Below are 13,060 nucleotides of genomic sequence, written 5' to 3'. Positions count from 1 at the left end.
AACTAGAAAGGGTTCAGAGAAGGGCGACAAAATTGATAAAGGGTATGGAGTCATTAAGTTATGAGGAAAGGTTAGCCAGTTTAGACATGTTTACTTTAGAAAAGAGGCGTCTAAGGGGAGATATGATTACTATGTACAAATACATTAGGGGTCAATACGGAGAGCTTTCATGGGAACTTTTTACCCCAAGGACCATACACAGGACACGTGGTCATCCCCTAAGGTTAGAGGAGAGGAAATTTCACAACCAGCAAAGGAAGGGGTTCTTTACAGTAAGGGCAGTCAAGATATGGAATTCATTGCCAGGGAAGGTTGTGATGGCAGATTCAATAGATATGTTTAAGAAAGGGTTAGACAAATTTTTAGCGGAAAGGTGTATCCAGGGATACGACCGTTAATTTAATATAAAGGATAGTAGTGGATATAGGGTAAAAATTGGATTGCAATATTGAGTCTGGGGGGATTTTCAAAATTGAAACAGATGGGCGGTTGCCTACTCTGGATTAATTTCAAATATAAGTGCAGGATCGCAGGAGATCCAAAATAGGTTGAACTTGATGGACTGGTGTCTTTTTTCAACCTCATCAACTATGTATGTTACTATGTTACATGTTGATGAAATGGTGACCTAAATTTTACAGGTTTAAAACATATTGGCCCTACAAATTTAAATTTCTTTAAACACTCAAACCACAGCAAGAGCCATCATAACACATGGGCACGCAGGGCAGGGGCAACACAAATGGGCACGATAGCCTTGTCAACTTATATAATAATAATAATCTTTTTTTTTTGGACTTCAAATCTAAACCAAATTAGTTTAACTTCCTGTGAGTGGTTGTGTAGGTAGTGACCCACTGTAGTGCTTTGCCCTGGGGCGTATAATGCTGTTAAGACCACCCTGTCCACGCCCCTTTCCCCGGGGCACACCAGAATGCAGAACATCTATCAAAATGCAACACCAAAGCCTTATCAACGTCTATTGTGCGGCCAAATGCATTTGTATCTAGAGGCCTAATATTTGAAAGTAATGTAACAGTACACATCTTTAGTAAGTCCTGTCTGTTTGACAAATTAGGTTGGGATGTATATTTATTTGTTTTGGTTTCTTTCAGCACCCATGGAGGAAGCTGTCAATTGGCCTCCCCCACCACCGACTGCAGCTGAGCTTATGGCCCACATGGGACAATTTGTGGAGGACCTGGAAGCCCTCCACAACCAGCTAGGGCAAATGATTGGCAACTTTAGATTTAAATTGGCCTACTGGGCCTCATTGTTGTAATCAATTTTTTTTTATATATATATATTTTATTGTATATATTCTGTTTTATGTAAATAGTTGACAATCATTGAATCACTTTAAAAATATATAAGTTTCTAAAAAAAAAACATTGGTGTGTGTGTCTTTATTTATCTAATTACCCAACATGTGGGTGTAAGGATAAAAGAGAAAGTATATAATCCGAAAAGAGTAACATTTAGGGAGGATGGTTGGTTTAGAACGCCATCATCATTTCGAAAGCTGAAAAGGATTTGATTTGCTCTTTGCATGTCATCCAAAAGGAACATGTGCCCTCCACCAACAAGCCACCCCTGTAAGAGGTATAGCATCTGTAGGCCTTGTGTGCAAGATAAATTCCCAAAGGTCAAATGCCCTTGCTAGTTACCAATTTCCCCAAATCAAATGTGTCATTGTAGTGATAGTCCAAGGTTACGTTCAAGTGTCAGAGCAAAGCCAGTCACACATTGAAGTGAACATCGAAACTGTACCCAGAAGTGGCGTAAGTGGTGTAAGGCAGAAGTGCAAGCGTTGCAAAGCTCCATGGTACTGGAGTGTGGTGAGCTTTCTGTTTGGATAAAGCTAAGTACATCACATAACCTGTACGCCGTGGATCCAGATGAAAGTCGGTCTGCAGGCAAAGTTACATTTAACTCCAAGGAGGCTGTCCCCTACAAACTCACCCCTCTTAGTCCATTCGTAGTAATAAATGTCAGCATGCAAATAATAATGTGCATGTGAACTGTGGGCCTTGAGGCTTTTCGAAAGTAACCCCCCAAAAATGATTTTCTTACAATACAAGATAAATATGAGGGCATATTTTACAATGTGGTTGAGCATGTAGAACAAATAAAAATTAAAAAATAAAACCATGGTGTCAAGTTCCTGCGTTTCTTGTTAGCATAATGATTACAGTCCACACATTAGTTATGGTTATGCTTGGTATTTGAACTCATGCCTGCTGTGTTGTGCGTCTAAAGTGCTAACCATTGAGCTACCTGTGAAATTGCTATTTTGTCAATAATTTGTGTGGATAATGAAGAGTACTATTAAGTGTCAGTTGCCTGTGTAGCATGCATGCTGTATTGTTGGTGTTCTTTGTGTATTTTCAAATCTCAGGTAGCTGTCCCACTTTCTATAAAGTCATTCATGAGTGCTAATCCAGAGAGAAACCCTTTATCTGTCTGGAGGTTGTATACACTCATGTGTGTGTGTATACTTTATGGAAGAGTATGCTATGCACTTTCCTGAAAACCCAGATGGATTTCTGGTACAACATACAGTTGTAAAGGTTCATTATTTATGTGCTTTTTAATGTAGCCATGTCCATGCATTTTGCGTACTATATGGCAACTTGAAATCCAAAACACAGAAAGGCCTTCAACAATGTGTGTTTTAGTTAAAAGTGTGTATTACGCTAATTACTAACAAACGAAAACCATAGTTGATTAATCAGTAAAGAGCTATCTCGTAAAAAAAGGCCACAGGCATTGTGTTTTGTTCTGTGTATACAAACTGTGTGGGCGTGATGTATACATTTCTTAGCTGCACGTCAATTGCTTCAGATCCGTCGCTTCTGCTTGTACCTTGTTTAAAGATCCGCAGGTGGGTGTGTTTTTTTGAGTTTGTGATTCTTATTTCTGTCCCTTAAGTGTAGAAGACCACAGGAGGGTGTGTTTTGTGAGTTTGAGGTTCTTATTTCACTCGCGTAAGTGTCTGCGTCACTCAAAGTATGCAACGCAAATATGGATGCGTTTACATACCTTGATGAATCGGGCCCCAGGTCAACATATCACATTATATTTTATGCGGGTACAGATGCATGCTACAGTTACAGCAGGCTTGGGAAACCATTGTTTAGATGGGTATCAAGACTTGCCTGTGTAGACAGATTGTATTTTGTAACCTGGAAGTATTTATGTATAATGTGTTCCCCACACCTCTTAGATTGTAAGATCATTTGGGCAGGGCCATATTTTCCTTTTTTTTCATGTCTATGTATGTAATTTGTTTGTGTTATGATCCCCTTGATGTACAGCTCTACATAACATGTTAGTGCTTTATAATAAAATATAATAACAATATTGAACATATCCATCAAAGAATAAATCTTAGAACAGATCACGATGGTGGTTTACAAACTGGTGCTTTAATTGGCAGAGGGGAAAGTTTGGGGTTTTGGACTAAAGGGCTGTCTAGAATTATAACATCTTGACTTCCAAAGTATTTCTAAATCTTGCCAAATCTGTCCAAAAATTGTAAGCATCACCATGGTAATCTGACAAATAAGTCTGTAAACACATCACTTTGAACCTCTGGGGGTAAATGTATGAACCTCCGGATTCTTCAACTCTGGCGAGTTCAGCGTCTTCAGCGCTTAAATTTAAAGCGGTGCTGCCTTGTAAACGGAAGTTTCCCTTTACAAGGCAGTTCCGCTTTAAATTTAAGCGCTTAAGACGCTGAACTCGCCAGAGTTGAAGAATCCGGAGCTTCATACATTTACCCCCTGATCTTTATTGTTCTTACTTCTGTGAGACAAGACCCCACTAATGAAGAGCTTCTAAAACCTAGTGAAATAAATTAACCATTAGCCATAAACAAAACTCCAGCAACAATTTAGTGTAAAGAGCCTAGAACTTGATACAAGCTGCTACAATCAATAAAAAACCGTTTGTCATGTTAACCCTGTATCATCCCATGTGTATCAGTATCAGTCACGTTATAGGAATCTACTTAGGCTTGGGGCCCACTTGAGGATCCTCTGGTAACTTGGTAACTTCAGTTTGCGGTCCAAGCTCTGCCTTTTGATCATGTGTGCATCTAGGCAGAAATGTATAAACTGCAAAACTGCTCAGGATGCTATGATGTTCAAAATCAATGAGAACACTGAAATGGATTTTTCAAGGGAAGTGCATCTTTAGATATTGTATTACTTTGTAATTGCCTGGGTCATTCATTATTGTACAGATCAATATGTCAACCATGCAATAAAAAATTCAATAAACAAATCGATGACATTAATTATTGATGATTATGCAAAAAGGGATGTATTTTTAGCTGACATTGTATGATTAAATATGAGCAAAAACATATAGCAAATCCTTATACTATATCATAAAATGCTCTCGTCTGTAATCAAAAGGCAATAAGTAAATAAAGTTAGCATAAGTTAATGGGGTTGCTGTCGAAAGTTGGTTTTGCACCGAAAATTGCTTGTAATATTTGGCTACTTCTTCGTATATGAATATAAAATATGAACAAACTGGCAATGTCTCATTCTTATATTCTAATTCTGATTCTTTGTTCATTTAGATGCAAATTCAGAGCCGCAGGACAGATATCATGGAATATATTTTGCAATGCTTCTTGCTGGAGTTGGTTTTCTTCTTCCATATAACAGCTTCATTACAGATGTAGATTATCTTCACCAAAAATTTCCAGGTATGTTAAACTTTATAATAATTTTAAAATCTTGATGTTTTCTGTACATTTCGCTATTGCATGGTCACTAAAATTCATTGATTTAAATGGGTATAGAAGCTGCTGTTTTTGAATGCTACTAATAGGTGATGGTCAAATGCAAATAGACTAGATTGGTTATTTCAAAGTACAAAATTGAAGCAATCCTGATGTGTAGAATACCCAGGAAAGGCTATAGAGGCATCAGTATTTTTGGGGCTCAACCAAGTTTCTGTCATATAAATTTACTATTGTGCGTTTCTCCATATACCAAAAATGCTGCAAAACCAAAGAAAGCTCCATTTCAGAATCACTGCCCCAATTTTATCAATTAAAAGAATACAAAAGGACAGCACGGTGGCTAAGTGGTTAGCACTTCTGCCTCACAGCACTGGGGTCATGAGTTCAATTCTCAACCATGGCCTTATCTGTGTGGAGTGTGTATGTTCTCCCCATGTTTGCATGGGTTTACTCCAGGTGCTCCAGTTTCCTCCCACACTCCAAAAACATACTAGTAGGTTAATTGGCTGCTACCAGTATTGAGCCTAGTCTCTCTCTCTGTCTGTCTATGTGTGTATGTATGTTAGGGAATTTAGACTGTAAGCTCCAATGGGGCAGGGACTAATGTGAATGAGTTCTCTATACAGCGCTGCAGAATCAGTGGTGCTATATAAATAATTGGTGATACAAAATTGCTACATTTATAAATGTGCGCTTTGTGAAACCACTGGAAAAAAAAGGCCAAAAAATTCAACTGGAAATAAGAGATAGTTGTTAGAGGTGAGACAGCTCAAACAGCATGCATCAATAGTTTTAGACACTTCAGGATGTCCAGACATGCTGCAGTGAACAAGTACTGCCCTTCTCAGATGATAGGTAACAAACAGCCTACCCACAGGAGTCTCAGGAGGAGTCAGGTGCTGAAGCTGACGAAGAGTTGTGTCCAAGTTTTGAGTTAGTGGGAATGATCATACTGGTTTCAATTGAAGAGGAATGAGAAGATACAAAACTTCGGGACAGGGCATTGGCCTTCGTATTTTTAGACCCTGGATGGAAAGTGATGAGGAAATTGTTGCAAGTGAAGAAGAGGGCCATTCGAGCTTGTCTGGAGTTCAGGGTCTTGGCAGACTGGATGTGTTGGATGTTCTTATGATCTGTAAAGATGGAGATCTGTTGAGTTGCTTCCTCCAGACAATGTTGCCACTCTTCAAATGCCCATTTGAATGCCAAAAGCTCACGGTTACCTACATCCTAGTTAGCCTCTGTGGCAGATAATTTTCAAGAAAGATATGCACAGGGGTGCAGTCTTTGGTCCTGAGGATTCTTTTGAGAGAGAATAGCACCTGCCCCGATGTCCGAAGCATCCACTTCAATAACAAATGGAAGTTTAGGATTCCGATGCCTGAGGACTGGAGCAGAAAGAAGTTGTCCTTGAGGGCCTGTAAGGATGCCAATGCTGCAGGTGGCCAATTAGCCGTGTCAGCGCCTTTACAGGTAAGGGCTGTAATAGGTGCCACCAGTATGGTAAAAGAACGGATGAACCTCCGGTAATAGTTTGAAAAGCCTATAAATCTCTAAGGCTTTTACATTAGTAGGAAGCACCCAGTCTTAAATTGCCTTAACCTTGCTAGGATCCATCAAGAAGCCACTTGGGGAGATGACATACCCTAGGAAAATAACTTGAGTGACCTTGAACTCACACTCAAGCTTTGCATAAAGATGATGTTGACAAAGTTTGAGGAGTATCATGCAGACATGCTGATGATGTAGGGTCAAAGATTGAGAGTAGATAAACCACAACAAATTTGCCAAGTAACTCTTACAGCACATCATTAATAACAGGGCGTTACAGAGACAGAATGGCATCACAAAATATTTGTAATGCCCGAGTGGGTATTAAAAGTGGTTTTCCAATCATCTCTCTCTTACCTGGACCAGATTGTAAGCACCCCATAAATCAAACTGAGAGAAGATCATGTGTACAGCAGAAATTGGTAAGAATGAGAGAAGAGAAGAATGCTTTAGTTGATCAAAGAGAACTGAGATAAGAAGGAGTTGATATGTGTTTTTGACCGTTATCTTGTTTAAACCACGGAAGGCTATACAGGGCTTCAAGCTCCCATCTTTCTTGGAGACAAAGATAAACCCCGCTCCTACTGGTGACTTATAATGTCTAATAAACCCGTTTCACAAGTTTTCTTCCATATATTCTTCCATTGCCTTGGTCTCTGGAATCGAAAATGCGTACAATAGGCCACTGGGTAGCTTTGATACAGGAAAAAGGTTGATGCAGGTAAGCCCCCAATGTATGATCTCCCCCTTGTTCTAGTTGATGTGAGGATAATGACTCTGAAGCCAAGGATGCCCCAGAATCAGAGGAATGGAAGGGCATGAGATCAGATAGAAAGAGAGGATCTTGGAATGGAAGGTACCAACTAAAGATGCACTATAGGATTCCTGACAAGGACCCTGCCCCCAACAAGGTGTTATCATCCAGCCTGCAAACGGTAATGCTTGACTCCAACTTGATCGAGGGAATACCAAGAGACTGGGCGAACTTCAGGTCAAGGACGTTACCAGCTATGCTGCTGTTAAGGAAAGCTGAAACAGCGGACAAATGTTCTCCATATGCAATCCAAGCTGGAATAAAGATAGCATTTTTGTAGAAATAATTTGCAAACCTAGACTCACCTCTTCTTTAACACCTAGGCCTGGTCTTTTCCCATCTTGTTAGGACAAGAACGGATTATATGAGCCCTTTTGCCACAATTTATGCAGAGGCCAAAAGACTGTTGCCAAGACCTTTCTTCTGAAGAGAGGTGATAAGCTCCTGACTGCATGGGTTCCAAAAGATCCAGTGGTGCAGGATAAGAGGTTGAAGGAGTGCAAGAGGAGGAGGACGTGTATTTTTGGGCCTTACTTTCTTTGATTCTATGGTCAATCCTAATTCCCAACTGCATCATATTTTCGAGGGTAGTTGTTGAGGGATACTGCACCAAGCAGTCTTTTATCTATTGAGAGAGGCAGAGGTGAAACTGACTCTGAAGCACCTGGTCATTTCACTCACTCTCCGTGGACCAGCATCTAAATTTGGCACAGTAGTCTTTGGCAGTTCGTCTGCCTTGCCTCAGGGCTCTTAGGTGTGATTTGGCTGACTGCTCTCTCTCCTTTGCCCCCACGTCCAATCCCTTGCCCACGCCTGTTGCTTCTAACTGCACAACATCGCCCGCATCCGGCCCTTCCTCTCTCAAGATGCCACCAAAACAATCATCCACTCACTCATCATCTCCCGCCTCGACTACTGCAACCTTCTCTTCACTGGCCTCCCCCTCTCCCATCTCGACCCTCTCCGCTCCGTTCTCAATGCGGCTGCTCGACTCATCTTTCTCTCACGCCGCTCCTCCTCAACCTCCCCTCTCTACTACGCCCTACACTGGCTCCCCTTCCCCTACAGGATCCTTTTCAAACTCCTCACCACCACTTACAAAGCTCTCTCCCAATCTACTGCCACCTATATCTCTAACCTCCTCACCATTCACAATCCGGCCCGCTCCCTGCGGTCGGCCAATGACCGTCGCCTCTCCTCCACTCTGATCACCTTTTCCCACTCTAGAAACCAGGAATTCTCCCGAGCTGCCCCCCTGCACTGGAACGACCTCCCTCGCTCCATTCGTCTCTCCCCCAACCTGTGCTCCTTCAAACAGGCACTTAAAACCCACTTCTTCTTTAAAGCCTACCAACCATCCACCTAACTCCTCATCCACTCTTCACGTTCCCCCTCTCTCCCCTGGCCCCTCTCTTCTCTCTCACTGGCTCCCTTTTGTGCCTGTTTTTGTTTCACCCTCTTTTAGCATGTAAGCTCTTATGAGCAGGGCCCCCCTCCCCTCCTGTCTCCACACCGGTTCTTCTGCTCTATCTTTACTCCATATGTCTCCCTGGAGTTCATGAAGCATTGGTACTTTCTGTTTATTGTTCTGTACTTTGTCACCCTGTTTTGTACTACTGTATGTACTGTGTACGGTGCTGCAGAAACCTTGTGGCGCCCAAGAAATAAATGATAATAATAATAATAATAGCCAGGCCCAGGATAGATAAGGGTCTTGGAGAAGTTTAAAGCCCCAAAGTTATAAACCATCTAGCTAGCCAAGCAGAATGAGCAAAGGTGGGAAATCAGGTCTTGTGAACATTCTGCTCAATTGTGTTCCCTCACACACCAGGTCTTTAACTAGTAAGTAGTAACTCTGATTTTATTTCCTATTTTATTTTCTGAAACTCATTTGTGTAACATATTGTATGTCTTGTTATTAATTTTTGGAATTAAGCCTTGGAAACATTTTTCAGATTAAATGAATTTAATCTAGTGTATTCTCCGTGATTCTTTGAGAACTTACAAAGCCCAGGGAGGCTCATGCTACATGTGTGGGATTTAAGTGTGAAACATTAATAAGTGGTTCTGGTGAACGTAAGGACACCATAATAAATCCTTCATGGTGACAGTAAAGGTGTATTCATTGCTAAGTGACTAAGGTGACGCCAGTCACGGCCAGCTGTTCAGATTGCTGTATCTGGGACAGGCTGAGCGTTCGTGACAAACTGGTTGGCAGCTTGGTGGGATTGATAATATTTTTCTTTATATCTTAAGAACCTAAGTGAATTAGGGGTGTGTGATTCTACAGAGAGTCAGCATCTTAATTGACCGGTGATTACGCTCAATGCTTACAAAATTTTAAAAGACATACTGCACGTATAGTTTCTGTGCCCCCCCCCCACTTCTTCTTTTCTTTCTATTTTTTATTTGGTTTAAGTGTGAGGTCCAGGATGGCCCCTTACTATAAACAGATGAAGAAGGATGAGCTTTTGGCTTTGTGTGTCGAAAGAGGAACTGCTGTCGTCCTAGGCAGGAACCGAGAGCAACTGATTCAAGCACTTGTAGAGGCTGATTAAAAACTAAGAGCCGGAGGAGACAGTGGTGAAAACCTCTCTGCTTCAGGAGAGCAGTCAGCACTGGACATTACCATAAATACCTCTGTTGAACCAAGTGACAGTTAGCTTAACACTGCTCTCAAACAGCTGAAGGATGCCGATCCTGCAACATCACTGCAGCTGGTCCAGCAACTCCAAGAGGTTGCAGAATGCCAAGGAGATGGGGAGGCTGCCGAACTCCGCGCAGACCGAGAGGTGGCAGAGTGACAAGCTGAAGGAGAACACCAGCTGGATCTCGCCAGGCTCAGCAGCCAGTTGGTGAACCGAGGTTCGGGTAGGGAAAAACCCGGGCATGACCAATTCTCTGTGTTGGAAAAAGACGGCGACCTTGATACATTACTGAGGGGATTTGAAAGGACTTGCCGACAGTTTGAACTGGACCCCAGTGAGTGGGCCAGCTATTTAATCCCTGAACTAAGGGAAAGCTTTAGAAGCGTTTGCAGATCTTCCCCAGGAACTGGGTGGCGATTATGTTGCAATTAGGAAAGCTTTGTTACTTCGTTTCAACATAACTCCTGAGGCTTAGTGGCGGAAATTCCAAGACTCAAGGCACATTCCCTTTGATACTTATGCCGGACTGTTAGTGCAATTTTCATCCATGATGCATCAATGGATTGAGGGATTGCAGGTATTGGACTATGATAAGCTAAAAGATCTTATTCTCCAGGAACACTTCCTCACACTGTGCCCAGCTGAGGTGAGGGTATGGGTTGTGGATCGTGACCCTAAGACAGCGCAAGTGGCTGCTAGCCTGGCTAACAAGTACACAGTTACCAGGGCTCATGTAACGAAGAAGAGTTGGGGGGCGCTAGGACAAATTATGTGGAAAGAGAGGCAACCTGGAGGATCACCCCTGAGTTCCCCATCAACCAAATCAGCTGTGGCTGCACCTTTTGGTGGGAAAACCTGTTCTGAATTTGATCAGGGCAAAATGTGTGAAATTGTGCCTAAATGTGATACCATGTCTGCTAATGTTATAAGTAGTCAGATCGCTTTACATGTGCCCAGTTCTGAAGGTGACCAAAAGTGTGAAACTGTATTGAATGTTTTAGCAGTAGTGACCCGGAGAGCAGCACAGGGGAGCTGTGCATTAACCTCTGAAAGTGTGGAGGGAAGTTCACTAGAAGTTGCAGAAGCTGCAGATTCCTCACTGTAGAAGCTGCAGATTCAGGCAGTGATTTGAATGAACGGCCTCATGCTGTGTGCAACACTGACAAGCTTGGAAGTGACATTTTTAAAACAGAGCAAAACATTGAGCCCAGTCTATCAGCAGTGAGGGGGAGGGTCAGTCAGTCCTGTCTGGAAAGTAAGGAAGGCAGAATTTTTATGGAAAATGGTCTTTTATACAGAGAAAAAAATGTCACTAGTATGCATCCAGATGTAATTGCTGACAGGCAACTAGTTGTACCTCAAAACTATAGGGAAGGGTTGCTGAATGTAGCCAATGAAATACCCCTAGCAGGACATTTGGGTTTTGCCAGAACTAAAGCTCGTTTGGTACATAATTTTTACTGGCCTGGCACGCTGGCTGACATAGCCAAGTACTGCCGCTCATGCTATGTGTGCCAGTTTGCTGGGAAGTCTGGTGATATCTGGAGGGCCCCTTTCATTGCACTGACAGTCATATCAGAAACCTTTGAACGGGTTGCTGTGGATATTGAGCTATTCCCAGTAGCTCAGGGAAAGAATACATTCTGACTGTATGCTACTAGGTACCCAAAAGCAGTAGCTCTTTCCTCCATTCACTCAGAAAAAGTAGCAGATGCCCATATAACTATTTTCTCTAGGGTGGGGTTCCCAAAAGAAATGTTAACTGATCAAAGTACCCAGTTCATGTCTAACTCATGCAGAGTCTTTGTAAAAAGATGCAGGTGAATAATTTAATTATTTCCCCGTATCACCCACAGGCCAACGGGCTGTGCGAACACCTTAATGGCACCCTAAAACAAATGCATACTGTGAGGTACCGCAGGAATCCACTGGCTACTCACGCTTTAAACTCCTGTAGGGGCACCGGGTACGAGGCCTGTTAGATTTGATTAGGGAAGAATGGGAAGGGAAATTGATCACCCCAGAAATGTCAGTGGTACTCTATGTAGTGCAGTTCAGGGAAAATTTGCAGTCCTTAATGGGGTTGGCACAGAGCAGCCTGAAAACTGCGCAGGCGAAACAGAAGCTGTGGAATGACCGCAATGCGAGAGAATGCATTTTTGAGTTGGGGCAAAAGGTTCTGGTTCTGATCCCTATGCAGCAGAAGAAGTTGCAGGCTCCCTGGGAGGGCCTCTACATCATAGTACAGCGCATTAATGATGTCAATTATGTAGTGGCAAAAGATGAAGGCCAATAGAGGCAGAAGGTATATCACATCAACATGCTCAAAGCTTATCATGACAGGGAAGCTTGTGTATTAGCTGTGTGTTGCTTGCCTGAGAGCGATCAAGAGTCTGATCCCTTGGTAGATTTGCTGCTAAAGAGGCAGGGCCCCTAGCAGATGCCCTTGGTAGATTTGCTGCTAGAGAGGTTGGGCCCCTAGCAGATGCCCACTGCAGTGAAGAGCTGTCTGACTCTCAGCTACGGTCCAATCAGTCCCATTTTACAGAGAAACCTGGAAAATCACACTTGGTCACACATCATGTAAACACAGGTAACCAGACCCCCCTCAGACAGCTAGCATAGCGTACTTCCCTAGAAGTGCTAGAAGCAATGAAAGTGAAAAAAGACGAGATGTTGCAGCTAGGGGTAATTCAGAAGTCTCACAGTTCTTGGGCTTCCACAGTGGTACTGGTCCCAAAGAAATATGGGGGCACCCGGTTCAGTGTAGACTATAGAAGGTTGAATGATGCCACAGTGTTTGATGCCTATCCTATGCCTAGGATAGATGAACTGCTAGATCAGCTTGCCCAGGCCCGCTACATCACTATAATGAATCTCAGTAGAGGGCACTGGCAGGTCCCATTGTCACCCGAGGCACGTGAGCGCTCCACATTTATCACCCCATTTGGGCTGTTTGAGTTTTTGCTCATACCTTTTGGAATGAAAAATGCCCCTGCATCCTTACAGCTCCTGGTCAATGACCTGCTAAAGGGCCAGGAGGGACATGCAGTTGCCTACCTGGATGACATTGTGGTGTTCAGCCAGACCAGGGGGGGAGCAACTGATCCATCTGAATAGTGTGTTAGGCCGAATTACTGAGGCAGGTCTGACTATCAAGCCAGAGAAGTGCCAGATTGGCATTCGTGAAGTGCAGTACTTGGGGCACCGTGTAGGGGGAGGTTCCCTCCGCCCAGAGCCAGGCAAGGTAGAGGCTATTACAGCGTGGCCAACCCCTTACACGAAAAA

At 42.9% G+C, this 13,060-nt stretch overlaps 1 protein-coding gene across 1 annotated transcript in view; it reads left to right on the top strand.

Moving 5' to 3' along the window:
- Positions 1–13,060, top strand: part of SLC29A4 (solute carrier family 29 member 4) — a 613,917-nt gene that overhangs the window by 167,928 nt on the left and 432,929 nt on the right. Inside the window, exon 3 of the mRNA XM_075181351.1 lies at positions 4,592–4,720. Coding sequence (XP_075037452.1) covers positions 4,592–4,720 — 129 coding nt within the window. The remainder of the gene's footprint in view (positions 1–4,591; positions 4,721–13,060) is intronic.

The sequence above is a fragment of the Mixophyes fleayi genome, chromosome 7 (genome assembly GCF_038048845.1).
Source record: "Mixophyes fleayi isolate aMixFle1 chromosome 7, aMixFle1.hap1, whole genome shotgun sequence".
NCBI classification, from domain to species: domain Eukaryota; kingdom Metazoa; phylum Chordata; class Amphibia; order Anura; family Limnodynastidae; genus Mixophyes; species Mixophyes fleayi.
This window is presented reverse-complemented; position numbering and strand designations above follow the sequence as displayed.